The sequence below is a fragment of the Bos grunniens genome, chromosome 10, assembly GCF_055505025.1.
Source record: "Bos grunniens cultivar Pamir isolate PY7600 chromosome 10, Bosgru_T2T1.0, whole genome shotgun sequence".
NCBI classification, from domain to species: domain Eukaryota; kingdom Metazoa; phylum Chordata; class Mammalia; order Artiodactyla; family Bovidae; genus Bos; species Bos grunniens.
In genome coordinates this window covers 80,851,938-80,878,897 of record NC_141174.1, presented here as the reverse complement: position 1 = coordinate 80,878,897, position 26,960 = coordinate 80,851,938, and the positions used below count along the sequence as shown (strand labels likewise).

The 26,960-nt window shown below is 55.7% G+C and overlaps 1 protein-coding gene across 1 annotated transcript; it reads left to right on the top strand.

Moving 5' to 3' along the window:
• Positions 1-1,256: 1,256 nt before the first annotated feature.
• On the top strand, positions 1,257-23,012 carry LOC147365145 (myosin-7). Its single transcript, XM_086322440.1, has 40 exons — positions 1,257-1,307; positions 2,472-2,524; positions 2,884-3,092; positions 3,346-3,489; positions 3,980-4,136; positions 4,288-4,315; positions 5,112-5,220; positions 5,310-5,402; positions 5,505-5,568; positions 5,986-6,084; positions 6,323-6,426; positions 7,062-7,200; positions 7,301-7,419; positions 7,534-7,683; positions 7,941-8,111; positions 8,703-9,012; positions 9,279-9,346; positions 9,677-9,764; positions 10,381-10,498; positions 10,643-10,766; positions 11,041-11,177; positions 11,425-11,680; positions 12,281-12,523; positions 12,670-12,846; positions 13,650-13,795; positions 14,887-14,977; positions 15,675-16,064; positions 16,280-16,406; positions 16,562-16,680; positions 17,663-17,859; positions 18,426-18,609; positions 18,786-18,951; positions 19,077-19,201; positions 19,762-20,070; positions 20,297-20,500; positions 20,622-20,747; positions 20,839-21,114; positions 22,022-22,117; positions 22,218-22,352; positions 22,880-23,012. The coding sequence occupies exons 3-40, from the start codon at positions 2,892-2,894 to the stop codon at positions 22,895-22,897; spliced, it is 5,808 nt and encodes a 1,935-aa protein (XP_086178566.1). The 5' UTR covers positions 1,257-1,307; positions 2,472-2,524; positions 2,884-2,891; the 3' UTR covers positions 22,898-23,012.
• Positions 23,013-26,960: the final 3,948 nt, after the last annotated feature.

Below are 26,960 nucleotides of genomic sequence, written 5' to 3'. Positions count from 1 at the left end.
GGGAGCTTCAAACCAGACCACGCAGTGGTTGCCTGGACACGGAGCCAGTGAAGCTTAAACACTGGAGGAGCGTGGCATCGGCTGTGTTCTGTGCTCACGGGCTGAGCCCCAACTCCCTTTGCTCCCCTCCTCTGTGAGTGCTCCTCAGGCCCTCAGGAAAGTGGGAGATCTTTCCAGTCCCTCTACCCACCTTGCCTGAACACTAATCTCACCAGAGCTGGAGAGAGGTCACCCCTACAGAACACAAGCGGGGTGCAGGCAGGCACAGCCCCTCCTAGATCACAGCAGCTGTGTTGTCTAGGCCCTGAGGTGGGGCATTTAGTGCCTGTGGTCTGGGCTAGGAAAACAGGCAAAAGGCTCCAACCAAAGACATCCAGAGCCAGCCCTCCACACACAGCCCTCCGCACACAGCAGCATCCTGGGCTGCTCGGACCCCCAGCCCTCTTTCTCAGGCTCCTTCCCCAGGCTGGGCTCCATCCCCATCTCCTGAGCTGCTCCCCATCCTCCTTGAATCTTGCTGCCCTGACTGGCTGCATGATCTCAGAGAAGGCTTTTCCTCTCCCCATGAAGTGAAGGACTTGGACCCATCACTAAGGCCTGTCTGGCTCTGAGGCTCAGTGACCTCACACGCTGCCTGGCTGTCCAAGGAAATCAGTGCCTGAGCCAGAGGCCCCATCTCTAAGCTCCCTGGTCGTACGACTTGCCATTTGGCTGGGAAGCCTCCTTCCAGCTGCCCCCACCTAGCCCCTACCCTGGGTCCAACTCTGCTCTGGGGTTGCTCGTTCTCACCCCATCCCATCTCACAGTTGAGTGCAGGACCCAGGCCAGGGAGCAGAAAGGGCACCATGCAAGGGACCAGGCTGGTCCTGGGGGCAGGGGCCCCGAGGGCAATAGTCCAAGAGGGCGTGGAGGTGGGGGGACAGCCTGCCTGAGGTCATGGTGGTCGTGGTCAGTTCCCCCTCCCTCCAGCTGTGGAATGTGAGGCCTGGCCTGGGAGATATTTTGGCTGTACTTGGAGCCCTCCCCGCCCCCTGGAATCAGACCCTGCTCACTCCATGCCATAACAATGACGACCACTTCCAATTGTTTCCTAGCTGGAGGGGGGGGAGGGGAGCACGGTTTGGGAAAGGAGGGGGGAGCCTGGGGGAAATGCTTCTAGTGACAACAGTCCTTTCTAAATCCGGCTGGGGACTGGGTGCAGGTGGGGGTGGGGGTGCCCTGCTTCCCCATATATACAGCCCCCGCCTGGCCAGGTCGGCTCCACAGCTCTCTCCTGCGCTCCAGTCTTCTCTCCTTGCTGCTCTCAGGTAGGGGCTGGGAGCTGGCGGCCCTCCTCTGGGATAAGGGGCCCAGGTTTAGGAAGGGGCTCCTCTAGGAACAGCACACTACATTCAGGGCTTCATGCAAAGCGTCAGGTCTGGTCACGGAGCACACACGGGCAGGTCTAGACATGTGTGTACGTGCCAGGGGAAAGGGGGGTCATGAGTTACAGGGGGAGATGTCTGGGTCTGACTGCAAATGTGAGACCAGAAGTATGTGTGTGTGTGTGTGTGTGTGTGTGTCTGAATGTTTGGTGAGGGAGGCTGTGTGCCTCACTGCCTGAGACACAGAAATATCAACTGAGAGATGAGTTTATGATCAGGCCCGAGGACAAGCAGGAAGCGGCAAGAGGATGGCAGAGAACAATTATTTCAGAAGTTTGTGTGTAAAAGCTAGTTCTGTGAGGTTTGCACTGGGTAACTACCCACATTCACATACACAGAATGGCTCGTGTGCGCAGCCGGGAGTCAAGCCGGTGGGAGTATGTGTCCTCCCTGCAAAAGTTGCTCCCGGGCACAGGAACATGGTGTCCTGTCTTCGTACCCTTGACACGGTCTCTGTGCTGGGCACAGACTGAATGTACAGCTCTCCCATGTCTGTCGTGGAGCGTGTTCAGCTGTGCCATGGGTGTGTCCATAAGATGCCCACGGGGGCTCCTCTCTAACAACGTCCACCACAACTGACCATAGAATGGGGACAGGATGGATGAGAACTGGCTCCGGAGTCGTGAGACTTGGGTTCAAGTCCTGGCTCCACCACTTACTGTGATGTGTTTTTGGACAAGCAAGCTCATGAACCTAGATTTCCTCCTCTGTAGAATGGGGTGAGGACTGAGGAGGAGGACTGGCATAAAAATGCTCTGTAGGCTATAAAGCCCCAACCGTGTGATCACTGGTTGAATGTCAGGTGGCTCAAAAAGGCAAGGCTCACTAGACGGGGGAGGCCAGGGCAGGGCCATCGGCCAGGAGTGAGGAGTGAGGGGCTCACTGAGGTGACATCAAGAACCTGGGTAGGAAAAGCGAGAGAAAGAGCGGGACCAGAGAAGCCCACCATCACCTCCACCCCTGTTCAGGCCTTGGGGCGGAGGGGTGCTGAAGGGCGGGACTGGGTGAGGCAGGGACACAGCCCTGACCAACCTTCCTTCTCTCCAGGCCCCTGCCACCTTGAGCCCCTTTCCTCTAGAAGGCGCGTTTGAGAAGCCAAGGTAAGGAGAGCCGATCTGAGAAGACACACAACTCTAGTTTCTGCCTCGCCTTAGGGAGCACGGCCTGGTGGCCAGGAGTTCTTACCTGTGATTAGTGAAGGAGTCAGGTAGTGAAGAGGTTCAGAGATGTGCGTAGTGTGTATAGTTAGCTTCCTGCTCCCAGAACCCCCCAGGCTGGACCAAGTTAGCCTCCGCCTCTGCCCCAATAGATTTGCTAGGGCTAGGAGATGAGCTGAAGGAATGAGGGACTCTTGGTGACCCCTGCTGACCCCTGAGCACTGTGTTAGGCTTTGGGGCTCCTGCTGCAGGGGAGAAGAGTGGAGGGGAGGGCAGTCAGCTTCTTCTCCCTCCCTTTGCAGCCGCAGCCATGGTGGACGCGGAGATGGCCGCGTTTGGGGAGGCCGCCCCCTACCTGCGCAAGTCAGAGAAGGAGCGGCTGGAAGCCCAGACCAGGCCTTTCGACCTCAAGAAGGACGTCTTTGTGCCTGATGACAAAGAGGAGTTTGTCAAGGCCACAATTTTGTCTCGAGAGGGTGGCAAAGTCACCGCCGAGACAGAACATGGCAAGGTGGGTGGCGGGGCCAGCGTGAGAGGCCACCTTGGATGCCCCCCCACGCCTGGGGTGCCTGGCGGGTGCCACCAGGATGTACCCCACATAGTCCTGGTTCTCCCTTCCTCTGGGTAGGGATGTACTGTCTCCAAATAGCCCTTCTCATCCCCAACATCCTGTCTATCTTCTCTGGGACCCTGGATTCTTTTCTCATGAACACGGTTCTTGTATAACCTGCCTAACTCCCATCCCTGTCCGTGGGCTGTTGCAGACAGTGACCGTGAAGGAGGACCAGGTGTTGCAGCAAAACCCACCCAAGTTCGACAAGATCGAGGACATGGCCATGCTGACCTTCCTGCACGAGCCTGCAGTGCTTTACAACCTCAAGGAGCGCTACGCCTCCTGGATGATCTATGTGAGTGCACCCCCGGGCATCCCTCTGAATCTAGTGGCTTCCTGCTCCGTGCATGTCCACCTCCTGGAGCCCAGTGTGTCTGTCCTTTGTGCCCAGGCAGTACTTCACTCTGTCATAATCCCTGCATCCTTGTGCATGCTAAGCTGCTTCAGTCATGTCTGGTTCTTTGTGAGCCTATGGGCTGTTGCCCACCAGGGTTCTCTGTCCATGGGATTTCCCAGGCAAGAATACTGGAGTGGGTTGCCATTTCCTTCTCCAGGGGATCTTTCCAACCCAGGGATCAAACTCATGTCTCCTGCTTAGCAGGTGGATTCTTCACCACTAGCACTACCTGGGGGTGCAGCTCTAATGACCTGAGGGCTGGGACTGCTCAGATGGACTGCGTTCATACAGTTTCCTTTCTCTCCCTCTCCTAAGACCTTTCTCTAACTCCAAAAACTGCCACCCCTCCCACTTCATCATTGGCAACTCACTTCTTTTCCTCCCCTAGACCTACTCGGGCCTCTTCTGCGTCACCATCAACCCCTACAAGTGGCTGCCGGTGTACAATGCCGAGGTAGTAGCCGCCTACCGGGGCAAGAAGAGGAGCGAGGCGCCGCCCCACATCTTCTCCATCTCCGACAATGCCTACCAGTACATGCTGACAGGTGACAGGCCCCAAGTGAAGGGTTTCTTGAGGGCCCCTCCTCCCGAGGGGTTCAGGCCTCTGGGAGAGATGCAGGGAGCTGGGGCAGGGTGGGGAGATGACAAAGCATCCTGTGCAACTCCTGACTTGTCCTCCCCATCTTCTCCCCACAGACAGAGAAAACCAGTCCATCCTGATTACGTGAGTGTGGCTACTTCCTGTTCCCTTCCACAATCTCCTTGAGCCCACCCCCCCATCAGGACCCAAGCCCCCACACACAGACCCCCAGTTCTTTTTCCCTCCACCTTCTGGTGCCAGCTCTGATGTCTTCTCTGGCCTTGACCCTGGCCTTCTCCTTGCTCCTCCCCTTCCTTTCTCCTCTCCTTCCTTTCTCCTCCCCATCCCTCTTATTTTTCCTCTCCCATCTTCTTTACTCATGCCCCTCTAACTCATCACGCATCTATCCATAAGCCTGGGAACACCATGTCTTCTTCCCCTCTTCATTTTCCTTCATTTTTCCCTTCAGAAACCCTCCCCATTCTTCCAGCCCCACCCATTCTTTTCCAAAATGGCCTGGGCCCATCTCCTTTAATTGACCTTGCCCAGCCAAGACCATATTGAGCTGTGCATAGTCGCTCAGTTGTGTATGACTCTTTGCAACCCCAAGGACTGTAGCCCACCAGGCTCTTCTGTCCATGGGGATTCTCCAGGCAAGAATACTGGAGTGGGTTGCCATACCTTCCTCCAGGGGATCTTCCCAACTCAAAGATCAAATTCCGGTCTCCCACCTGCCCAAATCCGCTTCTTCTAGCACATCTTTCCTAGTTGCTACCCTTGACCCTGTGTATGTCAGAGCACAGCTTTGTGGCTGGGATGCATATTATCTGGTGGCTTCCTGCTGCAGGGCTCCCCCTGCCAAATAAAGCTCTCCTGACTCGAGGCTTGTGGTCTCAAATAATGTTTGTTCACTGCCTAATAAGCCCGACTGTCCCAACAGCGGAGAATCCGGGGCAGGGAAGACGGTCAACACCAAGAGAGTCATCCAATACTTCGCGGTCATTGCCGCCATTGGCGACCGCAGCAAAAAGGAGCAGGCCACAGGCAAGGTAGGCCTACTGTCCTCCAAGGGCCTGTACCGCAGAAAGGGAGGAGGAGGAGGAGGCCTCTCACCTGCCATCCTTCTTGACCTCCGCAGGGCACCCTGGAGGACCAGATCATCCAGGCCAACCCCGCCCTGGAGGCCTTTGGCAACGCCAAGACCGTCAGGAACGACAACTCCTCCCGCTTCGTGAGTGGGCCCTGCCTTTGGACTTGGGATTTGGGTTGGTCAAGGGATGTGTCAAACAGGAGCTCTCCCTCAACTCATCACCATTTTTCTCCATGTCTCCAGGGTAAATTCATTCGAATCCATTTTGGGGCGACCGGAAAGTTGGCTTCTGCAGACATCGAGACCTGTGAGTGTCACAGATCTGCTAGGGCTCATCCTGACCCTGCCCTCACTCTAACTGTCTCCATCTCTCTCTTGTGTCACTGGACAGCTCTGCCCCTCAGGCTCTCTTCCTCTCTCCCTGTCTCTGTGTCTCTAGGTCTACATATTCCTCTCCTTTTGAGACTTCCTCTGGTCTGTCTCCATCTCTGTCTCTGCTTGTCTGTGTGTCTTTCTCTGGGACCTTCCTCTGCTCCTGGGACTCCGTCTCCGTCTCTATATCTGTGTGTGATCTCTGTGCGTCTGTGGGTGCATTTCTCTCCCTCTCTTGTCTCTCCCTTTCCCTCTGTCTTGTTCTCTACATTTATCATTCCTTTTTCTCTATTTCCTTATACTTAAACCCTAACTTTTTCTTCTTCTCTTTCTTCTCCCCTCCTATTCACAGACCTTCTGGAAAAATCCAGAGTTATTTTCCAGCTGAAAGCAGAGAGAGATTATCACATTTTCTACCAAATCCTGTCCAACAAAAAGCCTGAGCTGCTGGGTGAGTCACAGCTACCAATTGAGACCAACTATTTCCATGGCAACCTGGTCCCCTCCACTTGCAGCTGCTTGTTGACAGGCCCTGGGTTTATCGCACTGCTGGATTCAGTTCTGTGGGATGCAGGACCCCATTAAGCCTTGTCATATGCTCTTTTGCAGGTCATGTGTCATGGCAGATAGCCCCAGGGAGGGCCAGGGGTTTGTGCCCCCATTCTAACGTCTCTCCCCCCACCCCCCAGACATGCTGCTGATCACCAACAACCCCTATGACTATGCATTCATCTCCCAAGGAGAGACCACTGTGGCCTCAATTGATGACGCTGAAGAGCTCATGGCCACTGATGTAAGTATGTGAGGACCCAGCTGAGAGGCAAGGGGATTGGTGGTGAGGGGCAAATGGGTCCAGTTCCCTGGCCCAGAAATCGAGCTAAGACCCTGGCTGTCTGTTGTTCCTTTGTGAGGGCCAGAATGTGTCCTGTGACCTGGGTGTGCTGGGATACAGGTGAGATTAGACAGTGACTGGTATTTTCAATCAAACCAGAGGGTTGAAAGCCATGGACAGAGAAAAGAAACAGACAAGCCAAAAAACAAAGCATTACTAAGGGAAAGGGGCGGGTGGTGGTCATGCAGCTGCCGTGGGGCCAGAGCAGGCTGATAGGTGAAGAACAGGTATAGACACATGAGAGATCCAGGCATGGATGTAAGGGAAGGGCCTAGAAGAGGGACAGTGGTAGGAAACGTGAGTGGGTCACCCAGAGCAGCTCCAGAGAACAGCCTAAATGCTGACACCCGGCCAAGGCAGTCCACACCCACCCGGCTATTATACTTCCCAGCTTAGTTTTGGGGTTCCCCACTGGGGATGGGAGTCTCAGCACCCACAGAGATTCAGGAGATAAGATCTCGCTCAACTGCAGAGGGGTCTCATTTACCTTCCTTATTCCCTTTTCTGGGGTCCACCACCACGGGTCCTGTCTACAGAATGCCTTTGACGTGCTGGGCTTCACTACAGAGGAGAAGAACTCCATGTACAAGCTGACGGGCGCCATCATGCACTTTGGAAACATGAAGTTCAAACTGAAGCAGCGAGAGGAGCAGGCCGAGCCTGACGGCACCGAAGGTGGGAGCCAGGGGTGCAGGGAGCAGCTATGGAGCCATGAAGCCTTCGTCTGGGAGGAGGCATCCCTTTTCCAATTCTCCCATCCGCCCTTTCCTTCCAGAGGCCGACAAGTCCGCCTACCTCATGGGGCTGAACTCGGCTGACCTGCTCAAGGGGCTGTGCCACCCTCGGGTGAAGGTGGGCAACGAGTACGTCACCAAGGGGCAGAATGTCCAGCAGGTGGGTCATCTTCAGATGTTAAATGGCAGAGGGGCTGGCCCGGTGCAGCCGTGGGAGCTTTGCAATTTACTCTTCCCACCACTCCCTCATTCGGGTTTCTCCCCCACCTTCCAGGTGGTGTATGCCAAAGGGGCGCTGGCCAAGGCTGTATATGAGAGGATGTTCAACTGGATGGTGACACGGATCAACGCCACCCTGGAGACCAAGCAGCCTCGCCAGTACTTCATAGGTGTCCTGGACATTGCCGGCTTCGAGATCTTTGACGTGAGTGGGGAGCCTAGGGTCTGGGAGAACAGGAACTCACTGGTTCACAGGCAGCCGCCGTTGGCCAAGCCCTGGGGAAGGCCGTGGGCTCCCCAGGGGTGGAGACAGCCACGTGTCTTCAGGGGGCACTCCCTCCCTGCCCTGACCGGAGAGAAGCCAGCCACACCCATTGCCAGGCTGGACGCAGCCCTGGGCTGACCCCTCGGGCCACAGACCCCTGCCTGCCTGACCCACTCCTCCCCATCCCCACCCTGCAGTTCAACAGCTTCGAGCAGCTCTGCATCAACTTCACCAATGAGAAACTGCAGCAGTTCTTCAACCACCACATGTTCGTGCTGGAGCAGGAGGAGTACAAGAAGGAGGGCATCGAGTGGGAGTTCATCGACTTCGGCATGGACCTGCAGGCCTGCATCGATCTCATCGAGAAGGTGCAGCCTCGGGCCCTCTGCCTGAACTCTCCATTCACGCCCCACACACATGAACGCCCCAGAAGAATGGCCGCCCCACCCTTCTGGGCATCGTGATCTAGCTAACAGAAGAATCCCAAGCCCTAGTTTCCAGAGCCTTGTGCTATCCCGGCCACCCAGGACAGGGTGGTCCTGGAGAGCTGAGTTCCAAAGCTTGAGAGTGGATGCGCAGAGGATGGGCACTTCAGGGATGGCCTCCCACAGCAGTGTGTTTAGCGACCCTGGTTTACCCATCAAGGAGCAGGAAGTCTGAGGGTGGCATGGGGAAGCATAAGAGAGCACTTCTTTTCAACGGCAACATCTCAGGGATCTGGGCAATGGAGTAGGGTGTAAAGCACCTACAGCGTCCATGTTCCCAGACTTTCACAAAGGTCCCTTTGAAATCAAAGTGCCACCTTGGGAAGGTTGAACAGGTGCCAGTCAATAGGTAACTGCTCAGAGCTGAAGTATCAGCTAATAGCCAAAGGGGCATCTCCATCGACACTAGAGCAGGCAGGGTCCATCTCCATCTGCTTGAAGCAGGCTCAGTGACGCTCTCCCCTCTACCCTCAGCCTATGGGCATCATGTCCATCCTGGAGGAGGAGTGCATGTTCCCCAAGGCCACCGACATGACCTTCAAGGCCAAACTGTTCGACAACCACCTGGGCAAGTCCAGCAACTTCCAGAAGCCACGCAACATCAAGGGGAAGCCGGAAGCCCACTTCTCCCTGATCCACTACGCCGGCACGGTGGACTACAACATCATAGGCTGGCTGCAGAAAAACAAAGACCCGCTCAATGAGACGGTGGTGGACTTGTACAAGAAGTCTTCCCTCAAGATGCTCAGCAGCCTCTTTGCCAACTATGCTGGGTTTGACACACGTAAGTGGAGACTGGGACCCAGGGACCGGGAGCAGGTTTCTACTGTGGTTCTGAGGCAGGTCAAGGGCTAGCCCCCCACCACTTCCATGTTGGGCTGGGCCCCAGGGTTTACAGATGCAGTGAGAGAATTGGGTGGAGAAGTTGGAGCAGCCACAGTGAAGATCATGGCCTGCAACCAAATGTGGGGAGAGGGTGGGATTCCTCACCCGCTGCCCTGACTCTGCACATGCCTTCTCGTCCCCTTTACTTGACTCTCTCTTCCACAGCTATTGAGAAGGGCAAAGGCAAGGCCAAGAAAGGCTCATCCTTTCAGACCGTGTCAGCTCTGCACAGGGTGAGTGTGTGATCAGCGCCACCCCAGCCCTGCTTGTCCCCTGCTTGGCTCAGCCCTGACTCCTCCCACTCAGTCTTCTCAGGCCCTTCCTGACCGTCTGCGCCCTGTCTTCTCTCCCCTGTATCTGCTGGCCTCGGCTCTTGCTCCTTTCTCATCTCCCCTGGCTTCTTTATCCCTTCCGCCTCCCACTATCTCCTCCTCCGTGTCTTACCCTAGCCCTCCTTCACTCTCCAGCTCCTTGCCTTCTCTCTTTCCTTTCCTTCCGCTCTGCTCCCTTTCTTACTTCTCTTTCACTTTCTTAACTTGTCCCTCTTGGGTTCTGGGCCACAGGAGAATCTGAACAAGCTGATGACCAACTTGCGCTCCACACACCCCCACTTCGTGCGGTGCATCATCCCCAATGAGACAAAGTCTCCAGGTGAGCCCAAGAAGCCAGGCCCAGCCCACTGCTGAGATGCACTGCCCCAAGGTCAGGGTCTTTTAGATCACCTCTTGAGCTCCCACCTCGGAGATTTCCAGATCACATTCTTCCCCTCCTATTCCCCAGAGAGGCTCACAGACAGCCTCCCACCCTGGCCCCAGTGCTGCCCTCCATTTAGAACATGTAGCTCAGGGTAATGTGTAACTACTTTGATGGACACTCCCTCCTAAGTGCCTTACAGCCCCTGATGAGACATGTAAGGATTGTTTTTCCCTTTCTGAATCAAAAGGAGATGGAGGAGTTCAGGTGTCTGGGTTCGGGTGCCTGGCTCTGCTAAGTTCAGTGACCTTGATCAAGTCCCTTAACCTAACCAGGGCTTAGAAAATGGTCTATATTGGCCCTGGCTACCACCTATGAAAATAGGCATAAACCATATAAAATAAGGACTGTGAAAGACTTTTGGTTACTCTCAAAATTTATAGCAAGAAAAAAAAATACTGACTTGCTAAGGTTACAGGCCAGTCTGTGACAGAGCCAAGATCAGAACCCAGAACCCTCAGCTCTTAGCCCCATGCTCTCCCCACACACTCCTCTCCCTTCCCTCCTGCCGCAGGGGTGATAGACAACCCCCTGGTCATGCACCAGCTGCGCTGCAACGGCGTGCTGGAGGGCATCCGCATCTGCAGGAAGGGCTTCCCCAACCGCATCCTCTACGGGGACTTCCGGCAGAGGTGGGTACCGGGTGCTGTAGGGCTCAGGGAACAGGGGGAGCCTGGGAAGCCTTGGCAGGACGCAGAAACTGCGAGTGGCCTTGGATTCTGTGGGCAGAGCCGATCACTGCAGAACATAGGTGACATGGGGCACCTCCCTCCCAGGTATCGAATCCTGAACCCAGCAGCCATCCCCGAGGGCCAGTTCATTGACAGCAGGAAAGGGGCAGAGAAGTTGCTGGGCTCCCTGGACATTGACCACAACCAGTATAAGTTCGGCCACACCAAGGTAAAGAAAAGGAGGAAACAAACTGACTACAAGGAGACCTCTCTTGTCCTTTTACTTTATGGCTCCTTGCCTTTTACCAACCATCTCACAAGCATTACTGAACCACGTGCTAGCCCTCCCCATGGACCAGACAGCCCTGCTCCCCCATTCTAGCTCCAGCTGCCACTGACGTCCTTCCTCCAGTTCTTCCCGGCCTTGTTACCCTCCCTAAGATAAGCCCCTCTTCATCCCCCTCCTGCCTGTCCAGTCATGTCCACACACAACTTCCCTGCAGGTGTTCTTCAAGGCGGGCCTGCTGGGGCTGCTGGAGGAGATGCGAGATGAAAGGCTGAGCCGCATCATCACCCGCATCCAGGCTCAGTCCCGAGGTGTGCTCTCCAGAATGGAGTTCAAGAAGCTGCTGGAACGTAGGTGAGAGATGTTAAAGGGAGGGTCTCAGGCCTCCAAGGCCCAGGTTGGCTCAGAGCAGTGGAAGGAGAAATAGCACCCTAGACCTTCAAGTGACAAAGGGCCACAACACAGCTACAAACACCAGTGGTGGGCGTGGGGGCGGGGGGTGCCTCGCTGTCACAGTGCAGGATGGATGGAGGAGCCAGGGCCTCTGGGCAGGAAGGAGGGAAGAGGCTGTCTCAACGCCCTTCTCACTCGGCTCCTGCAGAGACTCCCTGCTGATTATCCAGTGGAATATTCGGGCCTTCATGGGGGTCAAGAACTGGCCCTGGATGAAGCTCTATTTCAAGATCAAACCACTGCTGAAGAGCGCAGAGACAGAGAAGGAAATAGCTCTCATGAAGGAGGAGTTTGGGCGCCTCAAAGAGGCTCTGGAGAAGTCAGAGGCTCGGCGCAAGGAGCTGGAGGAGAAGATGGTGTCCCTGCTGCAGGAGAAGAACGACCTGCAGCTCCAAGTGCAGGCGGTGAGACCCTCAGGCCTCTGCCCACATCTCCCACACACCCTGCACCTCCCTACCTGGGGGATCACCATCCTGTGCCCTCATAGGCAGAGGATTCTGGAATTAACACTTTCAAAGGCCTCCACAGAGGTCTCTAGAGAAAGAAAGGGAAGGGGAGAAAGCATTACCTTAAAAATATAGGTTTTTCATCAGGATTTAACCTGGATCCATAGCTTAATAATTCTCTGACTTTGGGCAAATGATGTGTTATCTCTGGGTCTCCATGTCCTCATTTGTAGACAGGGAATAAAGTTGCCCATGTCACCAGGCTATAAATATGTAAAGTGCTGGCATCAACAAATACAGTTCCTTCCCCTTTGATGGAGGCGACCAGAGGAAGAGGGCCAGATAAAGAGACTTCTGGTTCCCTTTCTCTCTGCTCTCGTTCCTCAGTGCTCCTGTCACATTGCCCTAAATCTCCTGCCCTCTCTATCCTTCTGAGGTTCTTCTCAGCTGGGGAGATCCTGGGGTTGCCCTCTTACAGTGAAGGTGGAGCGTGTCCCTCCATGCTTTTGCCATCCACCCCATCCACTGAATAGCTTCCCCTCTGCACCTTGCCCTCAGGAACAAGATAACCTGGCTGATGCAGAAGAACGCTGTGACCAGCTGATCAAGAACAAGATCCAGCTGGAGGCAAAGGTGAAGGAGATGACTGAGAGGTTGGAGGACGAGGAGGAGATGAACGCTGAGCTCACTGCCAAGAAGCGCAAGCTGGAAGATGAGTGCTCTGAGCTCAAGAGGGACATTGATGACCTGGAGCTGACACTGGCCAAGGTGGAGAAGGAGAAGCACGCAACAGAGAACAAGGTGAGGGCAGCTCCCTTTGAATCCAGACCAAGTCTCAGGATCCTCGGACCTGAGTGTGGTCCTGGCCCTTGGCTTTGGAGGTCTCCATAGATGTCTCCAGGTTGGTGATGTCTGACCCTAGAGGGGATGGGGTTCTTGGTCAACAGGTGAAGAACCTGACAGAGGAGATGGCTGGGCTGGATGAGATCATTGCCAAGCTGACCAAGGAGAAGAAAGCTCTGCAAGAGGCCCACCAGCAGGCCCTGGATGACCTTCAGGCTGAGGAGGACAAGGTCAACACCCTGACCAAGGCCAAGGTCAAGCTGGAACAGCATGTGGACGATGTAAGTAGACTATCACAAGGGCCTAGATGTACCAAGTCCATCAGTGTCTGTGTGTGCATGTGTGTGTTTGGGGATGTGGGGTTAGAGAGTGCTCTCTCTCCTGATACTTTTAGAAGGGAACTGGGGAATAGACAAGGAGAGGGGTGATCAATTCAGAGTTATGTATCTCACCTTGCTGATGTGATCAACAGTAGAGATGGGCTTCTTTATTTCACTTGAGGTTCAAGCCTATATGTCTCCGTTCAACCATGGAATTTAGAGGGTTATCTCATAAGAACATGATAAATTTCCTTGGGAATTTTGTGAAGATCCTCGAGGAGGATCTTTGGACTTCTATGTTTTAGCCAGGATCTGGTCCTCAGTGATCACTGCTCCCATAGGTAGTCCTTTGAGTATATCTCTACTGAATCATTCTTTATCGCTCTGTGTTATCATTATTGAAGTATTGGTCCCAGCCATAGACTGGAAGCTGCCTTTAGGTGGAACTTGGTTTTATTCAGTTTTGCATCTGCAGTGCCTAGGATACGGCCTGGAACCCACTAGGTGCTTACAGGGTGCAGATTAAATGAAAGTAGCTTTGGAATTTTACCCTATAGTCATTCATTCAGTAATTTATCATAGTTACTGAGCATCCCTCCATGCTAGGCACTCTCACAGTCCCCTGGCCACATTTGGCCAATTCTGGGGAAGTATTCCCAAGTCTTGACACCTCTAAGGATCCCTCAACCCCAGAAAGAACGAGCTCCTAAATTATCAAGTCAGGATACTTGGCCTAAGGTCACACTGGTCCTTCTCTTCTTCAGCTGGAGGGATCCCTGGAGCAGGAGAAGAAGGTGAGAATGGACCTGGAGCGAGCCAAGCGGAAGCTGGAGGGTGACCTGAAGCTGACCCAGGAGAGCATCATGGACCTGGAGAACGACAAGCAGCAGCTGGATGAGCGGCTCAAAAAGTAGCGTGTTCCCTGCCCCATCACCCATCCTCCTCCCCCACCCAGCATCCTGGTCCATGCATGGAAGTACTAGCTGACTCAACAGATCCATCCTCAGAGGCAACAGCCTCATGCAGCCTCCATAAGAGGGTGCAAAACTGTGGGCAGAGCCTCCAGGAAGAGAGCTTTCCTCCCCCAGACATGCACATCAGGCCCCAGCAGGCCTCCCTGGCAAAAGTCTAACCCGGATCCCTCCAGCCCTCTCTTCCTGCTGGGCACTCGCCCCCTTTATACACAAGTCTCTTTGGAGACCAGTTGCATAACACACAGGAAAGTTCCACACAAAAGCCTCTCAGGAAAGTCCTTTCAGGTCCTTCACAGAGAGCCCAGAGGACCACAGAGAAACGTGGTCAGCCACCACTTGTGAGCAGGGTCTGGCTACTTCTTTAATGGCCTTGTGGTTCCAATTCTTATTGCAAGACCTTCCAAAATGTGTAGATCCACATTTCACACTTGGCAAAGAGTGAGTCTGCCGCACATATTCAGATAATCAAAGATCTTCTGTTGCTTTAGGGTCAGGACTCTGAAAGGCTCTGAGACTCATCCTGATCAACAGCCTCCCCAGAAAGTCTTCACACTTCCCCAGGCACAGTACTTGTTGAATGAATGAATGTATGATCCCACTGATCCTCAAACGACCTTTTAAGAATGGTACTTTAACCCCACTTACCAAAGAGGAAAGGAAGGCTTGGAAAGGTTACCAAATTGCCCAAAGTAACAGAGAATTAAAGACCATCAGAGCTAAAAGGTGCCTTTGAGTCAATCTAGTCCAATGCCCTCGTTTTACAGACCAAAGAAGGGAGCATCTCAGAGCCCAGGTCCTGTCCCTCCACCTGCAGTGCTCTTCCTGTTGTACTTCCCATTGAACTTCAGTCCTCCAGCAGGTGTTACACTTTCAAGGAGCCTACAGCAGCCCTGGAAGCTGGTTTTGTTTTTTTTTTTTTCCCATGAAATCCTGCTCCTCATTTGTTTCATTACCATCTCCAACCACTGACAGCCCCTCCTTAAGCCCGATCAGCCTTCCTTGCCTCACGGTCCCTTCTTCCTCGCAGGAAGGACTTTGAACTGAATGCCCTCAATGCGAGAATTGAAGATGAGCAGGCCCTGGGCAGTCAGCTGCAGAAGAAGCTCAAGGAGCTTCAGGTAAGGCCCCTGGGCTGGTCCTCAGCCTCCCAACCCTCTTCCACGCCGTTCTCGCCCAGCATCACAGGCACTGGCTCTGTGTCTGTGAAGGGAGATGCTGGCTATCACAAATCTCCCGTGGAACACTTCCAGGAGGGCCGGCTGATCCAAGGATGACATAGGAAGAGATCTGGAAACACTCGCCGGTCTGGGGACAGAAATCCTAGCTTCCTAGGTCAGCTCTGGTGTAGCTGGTGACCGTGGGGAGCGCACTGCCAGCCTCTGGATCTCTGTGTCCTCCGCTGTTCCCCATGGCTTTTCAGGCCCCTTCAGCCCAGCTGGGCTGTGACTTCAGTTCTTACCTCTAGAGTGGACACTGTGTTGGGTCTTTAGCTGTCCGGTCAGACGAACCTGGCTCTCTCATTCCAACTTCAATTATTTTTGCCACAAAACTGCCTAAACTATCCCTGGAACACTGGTCCCTTTGTCCTTCTTCAAGAGCAACCACTTTCCTTCCCATAAAGAGAATGTAGCATGTTTTGGCCCAAAGGCAGGCTAACTCAACTATCCAAACCATCTCACTGAGGTGATCCTTTTATTTCTACTTGTCCCCTGGTGGGACTAAGCTGACAAGCCAGGAGCCTTCTAGAGCCCCGGGAGGGGGCTCCAATGGAGGGGCCAAGGGGCTGGGTCTGAGCTCCCTCCGTGTCCCACCCAGGCACGTATAGAGGAGCTGGAGGAGGAGCTGGAGGCTGAGCGCACCGCCCGGGCCAAGGTGGAGAAGCTGCGCTCAGACCTGTCCCGGGAGCTGGAGGAGATCAGCGAGCGGCTGGAGGAGGCCGGCGGGGCCACGTCCGTGCAGATCGAGATGAACAAGAAGCGCGAGGCTGAGTTCCAGAAGATGAGGCGGGACCTGGAGGAGGCCACGCTGCAGCACGAGGCCACGGCGGCCGCCCTGCGCAAGAAGCACGCCGACAGCGTGGCTGAGCTGAGCGAGCAGATCGACAACCTGCAGCGCGTGAAGCAGAAGCTGGAGAAGGAGAAGAGTGAGTTCAAGCTGGAGCTGGACGACGTCACGTCCAACATGGAGCAGATCATCAAGGCCAAGGTGGGCCCAGCTCTCCTCTCCTCTCCTCCAATTCCCTCCACGCGCCTCTGCTTTCTGTCCACATCTCCTCTGTCTTGTTCAGTTTCCTGCTTTCCTCTTCTACCCTGTTCTTGGACTCTTCCTCTATGCCTTCCTCTTTCCCTGCTCCTTTAATTGCACCACTCGCACCCCATCAGCCCCCTGCATACACCGTATAACTCTCCTTCCCGTCTCAGGCTAACCTGGAGAAGATGTGCCGGACCCTAGAGGACCAAATGAATGAGCACCGAAGCAAGGCTGAGGAGACCCAGCGTTCTGTCAATGACCTCACAAGCCAACGGGCCAAGCTGCAGACCGAGAACGGTGAGCCCTACCCTTGTCTTCTGAGTTCCTGAGCCAGTCCAGGCTTGGGTATGCACACATCTCTCCAGAGAATGGGGCCTGAGGGTTAGGGGAGGGGTGGAGGAGAGAGGAGTAACTGACCCTCGAGAGTTGAGTGTGCTTCGGTGCCTCTTCAGGTGAGCTGTCCCGGCAGCTGGATGAGAAGGAGGCGCTGATCTCCCAGCTGACCCGAGGCAAGCTCACCTATACCCAGCAACTGGAGGACCTCAAGAGGCAGCTGGAAGAGGAGGTTAAGGTAAGGCCCAGAGTCAGGCCACTCGTCCAGCGTACTGGCTGGCCTTGCATCCACCACTTCTTTCCCAAGAATGAGGCTTGCTGTCTACCCAGTATTTTCCCATTTTCCAAAAAGAAAATGCCGAGACCCTACCATGTGCGTGTGTATGTGTGTGCACACAGTCGAGTCCAGTCTTTGCAAAACCATGGACTGTAGCCCACCAGGCTCCTCTGTCCATTGGATTTTTCAGGCAAGAATACCAGAGTGGGTTGCCATTCCCTCCTCCAGGGGATCTTCCAGACCCAGTAATCAAACTTGTGTCTCCAGCATTAGCAGGCAGATTCTTTACCACTGAGCCCCCTGGGAATCCCAGGCTTTACCATATGCTTCCTAATTCTACCTCCCATTCAGAGGCCTTCTGCCTTTCTGCAGCCATCTCTGGAGGGCATGGAGTAAGAGGTGGGGCTGGGGGGAATGAGGTGAAGAGAGGAAATAAACTAGAGAGGTGTGATGGCCTTGGCTGGGCATAGGTATGGGATGCAGGAACTGTACAAGTGGTCCTGGGATTTGCAGGGCAATCTGAAAACTGGAGAAAGAAACTCAACTGGATCCTATTTCGAGCACTTTGCTGGGCTCATTAAAAAGGGGAAAGAATATGAATTTTTAAAAAGGTCAGGGCTCAAATCCTAATCTGCCTCTTAAGAGCTTGGTGATCTTGGGGAAATTGCCTAAGATCTCTGAGCCTCCATCTCCTCCGCTGTAAAATGGCGGTGAGGATGATAAAGCCTGCTGCGTGAGAAGCATGAGGGGGATGGGCACAAAGCATTTTGTAAACAGTGAGGCCCTGTATGGACTTTCTTTGTTAACAGTACTCGGTAAACTGTTCCAGGTCCAGGGATTTAGAAACAGGTGAGACTGTGGGAGGATGTTGAAATTAGAGTGAGGAGACAAGCAGTGCATCACAGGGTAAGCTGAGCCCACCCCTCGGTGCCACCCCTCCCAGGCGAAGAATGCCCTGGCCCACGCACTGCAGTCGGCCCGGCATGACTGTGACCTGCTGCGGGAGCAGTACGAGGAGGAGACTGAGGCCAAGGCCGAGCTACAGCGCGTCCTGTCCAAGGCCAACTCAGAGGTGGCCCAGTGGAGGACCAAGTACGAGACGGATGCCATCCAGAGGACGGAGGAGCTGGAGGAGGCCAAGTGAGTCCCGGGCAGCCTGTCTCTGGCAGGGGCCCCTGTGTCAGCAGGCCGCAGCCCAGCCCACTGCTCCCTGGGGCCGGCTGCGGGGATGGATGCTTAGCTAGCTTTTGACAATGCAGAGGACCCTGCCCCGGCCCCACCTCCTTCTCCTCTCAGGGAAGCTTTTTGCTCGCGTTATGTTTCTCATCCGAATATAAGACGAACAAAAGGTTTGTCTGAGGGCAGAGTGCACCCACCTGGGGCAGGGTGCCATGGCAGGTGAGAACGGGGGTGCTGGGACTGCATGTGTCCTCCAAGTCTGCAAGCCTAGAGGCTGGCCAAGGTGGGAGGGCTGCCTCACAGAAGGCCCCCTGGGCGCTGTGGGTCTTCACACCCTGTCCCCCAGACTCTCCAACTGCCTTGTTTTCTGCCCCTGGGCCTGTCCTCAGGCTTCCCCAACAACACTTCTGAGTTTTCGAAGACTGTTTTCCACAAGACTCACCATGTTTCCTCTTGTCCAAATCCACACCCTCCATCCTTCCCACCCTCTCCCACCACTACTCCCCGGCCCTCACCAACACGGTTAGGAAGAAGCTGGCCCAGCGGCTGCAGGACGCCGAGGAGGCCGTCGAGGCCGTCAACGCCAAGTGCTCCTCGCTGGAGAAGACCAAGCACCGCCTGCAGAACGAGATTGAGGACCTGATGGTGGACGTGGAGCGCTCCAATGCGGCCGCCGCCGCCCTGGACAAGAAGCAGAGGAACTTCGACAAGGTGGGCCCAGGCTGCGGGCCACAGCTAGGGGGCAGAGCAGGCCGGCAGGAGGGAGTCAGGAACATCCCCCCAGGAGGCTGAGGCTAGGGGAGGCTGGGCCTAGGAGGGGCACCTGGGTCCCGGAGGTGGGGCCGGGGCTGCCCCTTGAGCCTCTTCCGTCCGTTGGGTCCCCGCAGATCCTGGCCGAGTGGAAGCAAAAGTACGAGGAGTCGCAGTCGGAGCTGGAGTCCTCGCAGAAGGAGGCGCGCTCCCTCAGCACCGAGCTCTTCAAGCTCAAGAACGCCTACGAGGAGTCCCTGGAGCATCTGGAGACCTTCAAGCGCGAGAACAAGAATCTGCAGGGTGCGGGCGCGGGCCGCGAGGGGCGGGGCAGAGAGGGTCCGCACGTGGCGCCGCCCCGCAGCTCCTCGAGGCCTTCCCGCCCTGGAGCAGGCAGCCCCCGACTGAGCCGCCCACCCCTCCCACAGAGGAGATCTCCGACCTGACTGAGCAGCTGGGCTCCAGTGGCAAGACCATCCACGAGCTGGAGAAGGTCCGCAAGCAGCTGGAGGCCGAGAAGCTGGAGCTGCAGTCGGCCCTGGAGGAGGCCGAGGTGCGCACACAGAAGTGGAGGAGGTGCAAGGGGTGGGAGAAGAAGCTGAGGACTAGGCTATGGTCCCTGTTCTCATCTCCCCGTTCTTTTGTTCACGGGTCCACCCTCAGAGCCTAGAACAGTGCCTGACACTTAGTAGGCACTCAACAAATATTGTGGAACGAACAAACGAACCGGTCACTCACTTCCCTTCACACATTTTACCTATTACGTCTTAGACAAGATTTCCTGTTTCACTCCCCCTCTTTTCACCTCTGCCTCCCTCTTTTGAGCTTTTACATTCTGTGCCTGATTGCCTCTGTTTCCTTGGCAACACCACTCTCTTCATTTTCTTCTTTGTCTTTATAGCTCACTCTCCTCTGTGAGAGCCTGAATCACCTTCTCTTAGGCCTTTTTTTTTTTTCCTTTCAAGTTCTCTTTTCTTCTTCCTCCTCCTGCTTCTTTGACTGAACCACTTACACCACTCTTGAGCTCACTTTGTATTCACGATTCATGGACAGCGCCCTGGCCCCATCCTGTGCCCTGACTGCCTCACACCTTCTCTTCCCAACCCCCTCCAGGCCTCCCTGGAACACGAGGAGGGCAAGATCCTCCGGGCCCAGCTGGAGTTCAACCAGATCAAGGCAGAGATGGAGCGGAAGCTGGCAGAGAAGGACGAGGAGATGGAGCAGGCCAAGCGCAACCACCTGCGGGTGGTGGACTCGCTGCAGACCTCCCTGGACGCGGAGACGCGCAGCCGCAACGAGGCCCTGCGGGTGAAGAAGAAGATGGAGGGTGACCTCAACGAGATGGAAATCCAGCTCAGCCATGCCAACCGCTTGGCCGCCGAGGCCCAGAAGCAAGTCAAGAGCCTCCAGAGCTTACTGAAGGTACACGGTGACTTTTGGAAGCAGGAAGTTGCCTCATCCAGAGAGGGGCAGTGGCATCCCATCATCACAGCACCAGCTCCCTCCTGCCCCTGGGCCATCACTGACCCCTCCCACAGGCCCTGCCCGAGCCACCACCACAGGCTCACTGCAGCATCCAGTTCAGCTAACAGCCTTCTGATGTGTTGAGCTCAACTCCCTCTCTCATGCCAACTCTCCTGATGCACAGGACACCCAGATCCAGCTGGACGACGCTGTCCGTGCCAACGACGACCTGAAGGAGAACATCGCCATCGTGGAGCGGCGTAACAACCTGCTGCAGGCCGAGCTGGAGGAGCTGCGGGCTGTGGTGGAGCAGACAGAGCGGTCCCGGAAGCTGGCGGAGCAGGAGCTGATCGAGACCAGCGAGCGGGTGCAGCTGCTGCACTCCCAGGTGAGCAGCGCCCTAGGGCAGTCCTAGAGTGGAGCACAGGCAGGTCTCTGCAGGTGAGTTTCAGGAGACATGCATGGATGCTCAATGCTGCTTTTCCTGCTCTGCCCACCCCAACCCTCAGAACACCAGCCTCATCAACCAGAAGAAGAAGATGGAGGCAGACCTGTCCCAGCTTCAGACTGAAGTGGAGGAGGCGGTGCAGGAGTGCAGGAATGCCGAGGAGAAGGCCAAGAAGGCCATCACGGATGTGAGTCCCCCTGCCTGGCCTGCCTACACCAAGCCAGGGTTTTCTTGGGCTGGAAGACTTAGACCGAGTATCACTTCTCTCCCGTGTGCAGGCCGCCATGATGGCGGAGGAGCTGAAGAAGGAGCAGGACACCAGTGCGCACCTGGAGCGCATGAAGAAGAACATGGAGCAGACCATCAAGGACCTGCAGCACCGGCTGGACGAGGCGGAGCAGATCGCCCTCAAGGGCGGCAAGAAGCAGCTACAGAAGCTGGAAGCCCGGGTGCGGGAGCTGGAGAATGAGCTGGAGGCTGAGCAGAAGCGCAATGCGGAGTCGGTCAAGGGCATGAGGAAGAGCGAGCGGCGCATCAAGGAGCTCACGTACCAGGTGCGGGCCCAGCAGCTGCTCCCGGACCGGGCCTTCTGCATCATGGCCCGAAGCCAGAGTGACAACCACCCCAGAGGGATGAAGTGTTCTCTCTTAGCCTCTTAGAGGGCAAAGAGCCGGAGTACAGCCTATGGCTACCCTGTTTCTACTCTGCCCAGCCCTGTTTTACCCTGAATACCCCCTGGCTCAGGGGGCAGTCTCTGAGCCTTCTGGCCTTCAAGCTCCCCATCAACATTCACCATCAACCTGTCCCTTCAGGACACACCCGGAGCTCCAGCAGAGCTCACCCAGCACAGATGACCAGAAAGCAAATATGTAGCCAAATCTTAGCCTGGCATCATCACCACCAAAATACACCAAAGCCATTGGAGTGAATCTCAGAACTTTTCAGTTACTCTGGGAAGCATAGACTTTAGCTTTCACGGTGTTTTCCAGAATCAGACTATCAGTTAAATTTTGTTTCCATTCCAGTCCAGAAAGTCGCCATCCCTCTATGCATACTTGTCCTTAACCTAGATCAAGTCTATGTCATTTCCCAGCAGTCCAGGAAGTCCCATCAGGCCTGCAGTCCCAGAGTTCCTGCCAGCTCATGCTGGGTTTATCCTCCGTGGGGCCCCAGGACCCCCAGGGCCCACTTCCAGAACAAGGCCCATGCACAATTTTGTGTACAATTTCAGGAGGCCCATCAGCTCCCTAGACTCTTTCTTGGCACATACTATTAAAAGTATGTATATGTTTTTTGGTAAGAAATTGTAAGGAGAACACAAGTGTTTGGTGAGGATCAGAAAGTTGAATTGGGTCAGGATATTACCTTCAGGGTAAAGCCGATGAATGCAGGAAGGGCCATACTGCTTCTTATGACCATGCCATACTCACTGCTGCCCACCCCCTTCCCCATGACCCCCAGACTGAGGAAGACAGGAAGAACCTGCTGCGGCTGCAGGACCTGGTGGACAAGCTGCAGCTGAAGGTCAAGGCCTACAAGCGCCAGGCTGAGGAGGCGGTGAGTGATCCTGCTGGGGCCCAGGCCTGGAGGAGGGGACCAGGCAGTCTCATAACCCTGGCTCCTCACCTCATCCTCCCATCACCCTGAACCCCCACAGGAGGAACAGGCCAACACCAACCTGTCCAAGTTCCGCAAGGTGCAGCACGAGCTGGACGAGGCAGAGGAACGGGCGGACATCGCTGAATCCCAGGTCAACAAGCTGCGGGCCAAGAGCCGTGACATCGGCACCAAGGTGGGTTTCCCCCACGGCAGCAACCCCTCAGCCCCTCAGACATAGCCCCTCACACCAGGATTCCTCCCCTTCACATACTACTGCACCCGAACCCCACAGCCCCAGAGGTGAGGTAACTCAGTCCTCCATGATTTCTAAGGTTCTTCCCGCTCTCACTTTCAATGATTTTGTGATTCCCAGCCCTATGGTGGTCAGCAGAAACCCTAATTGACACACATTTAGTGTGTCCCATCTTCCCCCAACTGCTATTTCCACTTCTCTTCCACCTGCTTTAGGCCTTCAGTCTTGTAACTCCCACCTAAGATGTACGTCCCAGAGGACCTTGTCCTTGTTGAGGCAGCATCCCTCCATCTAAGCCCAGGGCCCTTCCCTCCAGAGCCCTCCCCTCCACACTGACCCCTAGGACCCATCTCCCACCACCTCGGGGCCTCCCTCAGGCCACACTGTGGTACTCCCCACCTCAGTGCCCATCCCTGCCCAACACCCACCTCTCTGGAGCTAGTGTGGACTGTGCTTCCTTCCCAAAGGGCTTGAATGAGGAGTAGCCGTGCCACATCTTGGTCTGCCCCATCCTGAGGGTGCAACTGAAGCTCCCAGTCCCGGAGCCTGGAGAGCTGCCCCTTTGGAAGAAGCAGAATAAAGCAATTTTCCTTGAAGTGAGATCCTGCCTCTAGACTCTTCTTCACAGCCTGCCAGCCACAGGAACACGAGGACATGACCACGGGACGGGGAGGGGGGCTCCAGGGGAGGAGGCCACACCCAGGAGGCCTCCCTGGGAGCCTGGGAGGCTCCGAGCATCCTTGGTGTAGCACTGCCATGGTCTCCTGTCACCTCCTCAGCAGATGACACCTCTCCTGTCAGCCCTCTCCCTGGCCCAGAGACCCTGGGGGTTACAGGAGATTTAGAGAAGCCCTTAAAGCTCTCCCAGAGCATGTGAGCCCATCTGTGTTGACCTACGCCCCTGATCTGATCAACACCGCCCCTCACTGCTGACAGTACCCAGGCTGGGCCATGGGGAGGAGGTTTAGTGTGTGAGGGTGCCCTCCAAGGCATGACCCACTTAGAGTAATGAGCCCCCAGGCCCCATCCGAGGTGAGTGTCTGAGAGGGCACAGGACTTTCACCCGTAGCTCCTCCCCCTTCCAGACACACCTCCACTGTCTCCAACTACCTTCCCATCATGACCAGGAGAACTGCACTCCAGCCCACCTCCCATCTCCTCCTGGGACCAGGCCCGTGGTCCAAGACACTCTATTCTTCTCCCTCATTACTTCCTACCATAGCTTTTGGTATTGCTGGAAGATGGAGGTTCTTTGGCCCATTTAGAGCAGGTCATCTGAGGGGGAGGCAGGCAAATGAGGGAAGAGTCACGATGAGCAGGACCCTGGGGAAAGAAGGGCTGAGGAGGATCACCAGAGGGCTGGAAAGTAGAGGAGTAAGCTCCCTCTCAACTAAACAAGCTCAGTCTTCCACCTCCCCCAGACTCACTGCCACACCTGGGCTGCTTAGGGAAGGCCTGGACCACAGAGCACGGGGGCTGAGGAGGCCCTGGCCTGAATCCTTCCCAATGTGCTACACATGGCCACTCCCAGCCCCTCAGGGCTCTGAGCTCCCAATGCAGCAGCTAGAGTAAGTGCCCGTTCCAGGGAGGAGAGGAAGAGGAAAGAAGGGCAACAGGGAAGGAAAAAGGAAAGTCCTAAGCAGGTGGGCAGTGGAGAGAGAGGGAGAAGGTTCAAGAACATGGAGGATGGTGAACAAGGAAACGAACAGAGAGAAAATATAGAGGAAGTGAGGTGGGTGCCCTTGAAAGACCCACAGGCTGTCCCATCTTTCTCTTCACATCCTCCTCCACTTTCCCTGCCTAGCACCAGTCTTCTTAGGAAAGACTTGGAGAACAATGAGGAAATAAGTGGAGGAAACAGGGACACGTGTGAAAAGGGAGATGCAGGGGATACTCAGAGAATCCAAGCTTCCAGAGCAGAAAACAGGCAGAGAGAACAGCCAGCGACCACGCAGCAGACAGGCCACCAAAGGAGGGTGCTGAGAGGGGATGGGAGAGGAGACAGAGAGGGCGAGCCTTGGATAGAGAAGCCGGAAGAGCCAAGGGTCTGGTACTGGTCACAGGAAAGAATCCTGGGTCACCCTCAGATGCTGGCAAAATCAGGAAAGCGGAGAACAGTTAGGTTCAAGAAGAGTGGATGAAGACCCAGGAGCAGGATGTGCAGGCTAAGATGGGACAAGTAGAGGGTGAGCAGAGGCTGGGCTCAGAGAAAGGCAGAGACGTGTGGAAATACAGGCATGTCAGACGGTGCAATGGGCAGAAATATGGAGCCAGGGAGAACGGGAGCCCAGGTCCAGCTTTGAGACAGGGAACCAGGCAGAGGGGAAGGGAGACAGACCCAGAGAAGGACAGACATACAGGGAGCCAGGCAAAAGCAGGGCTTCTTTCCTCGGCCCCTTACCTGCGGCAGGAGTGTCCAACCGGCACGCTCACCCTCCAGGACTCCTAGCAGAATGAGGAGCTGCTTCAGGAGGACAGAGAGTAGGGATGGATGTGAGAGGGGGCTAGGATAGGGAGAGGATGGCAAACTAGACCAGACGGGTGGGGCAGAACCCTGGAACCGTGTTAAGCCCTCCCTTCTTCCCCCTTCCATAGGAGACAGTGGGAACCGCCTGTCTACCCCTCACCACCCCCCGACTCCATCTATACCCAGTCTGGCTTGCTCAGGACATAGGGTTCCCTGAGGACAAAGCCTAGTCTTTGTCACCTGGTTCTGACCAAGCCTGACCTGATGTTCCCAGCCCCTTATCATGTCCCCAGGGCAATGGGTACTAGGCAGTGACGCACTGGACCGCAGACTAAACCCCCAGCTTGCGTACTAGGTCCTCGAGTGACCTGGAGATGGGGACAAGTAGCTTTCATGCCAGGGGGAAATGAGTTGGCATATGCACCTGCAGGAGATGGGAATGTGGGGTTGACTAGGATCCCCCCAAGGACGTGGATATAGAGTACAAGTCCCCTGGAGACAGATGTGTATTCCTGAGTCCAACAATGGGGCAGTGGAGGGCCCTAGGGAGTTGGAGACCATGGGGGAGAGACCACATAATTGGTGGAAAGCAGAGAAGTCATCCTACCCACCTCCACACTCTAGAGCTATATTGAGAGGCGACAGGAGATAGTTTGGGAGGGGGAGCTTGGGAGCATGTTCCTGGGTGTGAGGGTGTAGGGAAAGCCAGGGCAGCGGAGTCTGGCTTTGTTTCCTGAACACAATGTCCACTTAGTCATAACAGGCACGGCTACTGCCTCTGAGAGGTGGCATCACTGGAGGCGGGGAGGGGGCCACGAGGGCCTGGGGCGCTTGGGGACACCCACCAAGAAGGACATGTGAGTATGAGCCCCACGAGGGTTGAGAGGTGACACAGGGTTCTACCTGGGAAGACGGGAGCTGACTGCAGAGCCCCCACCCTGTGGAATGCCAAGCTTGGGGCCCAGCTGGTGTAAATCCCGGGGATTGCCTGGGCCCCAGCCAGCCTCAGCAGCACCTGCACCCTCTGGCAGCCCAGGGAGGCGGAAGGGAACACCGCCACCCTCACCCCTCCTGCCTCAGGCCCCAGGGATTAACGCCTCTCCCACCCCCTTCCCATCCCACATGGGAGCAGAGGATGGCAGTGAAGGGTAAAAGCGTCTACGTGCAAATGTGTGTTTGGGTGTGCAAAACAATGCAGAGGAAAATCTGCAAACTGAAGTATGTAAGTGTGGAAAACCCTCATGTGTGTGTTAAGACTGGGCATGGACCCGTGGTGGTCAAGTCTGGACAGTAGATTGCTGGACTGCGGGTCTGCGTGCACATCTGCCATGGTGGCATGGGGGAACTCCGTCTTCTGCTTGACAGGTCAGACAGTGGCCATTGTATCAGGAGCGTCGGGGAGGGGCTGGGGGCTCCGGGTGTGTCCCTAACGTAATGCAACCTCACGTTCCCAGGAGGACACCTGCCTGCAGACAGGGGAACACACAGAGAGGGCAGCACGAAATTCTTTTCCTGACAAAGGGAAACTGAGTCAAGGACCCGGGCAGTGGAGCCCCTCCCTGGGCATCCTGGCTCCAGCTGCCAGGCCCCAGCACCATGGGGCTCCAGGTCCAGAGAGGGTGGGGAGTTGCTCCCAGCCTGGGGCCATGTGAGGACAGGCCAGGGAGGAAAGGAGGAGGGGAGCCTGTAGCTGGGAGACAGGGGACAAGCCTCTGGTCTGCAGGAGAAGGTGGCCCTCACCCCGTGTGCTCAACTCCCCCTTCAGATTAAAAATAACCAAGGTAAGGGCTTGATGAGGGGGCGGCGGGGAGGTGGTGTGAGAAGTCCTGTCTTGCCACTATCTGCCCATCAGTCCTTTGGAAGGGAGGAATGTGCCCAAGGACTAAAAAAAGGCCCTGGAGCCAGAGGGGCTGGGGCAACAGACCTTTCATGGGCAAATCTGGAGGCCCCGGTGTCCTCTTGTCACCTCCAGAGCCAAGGGATCAAGGGAGGAGGGGCTGGGAGGAGAGAGAGGTGGAAGGGAGGGTCCCTCCGGAAGGACTCCAAATTTAGGCAGGGGGTGGGGGCAGCAAAATATAAAG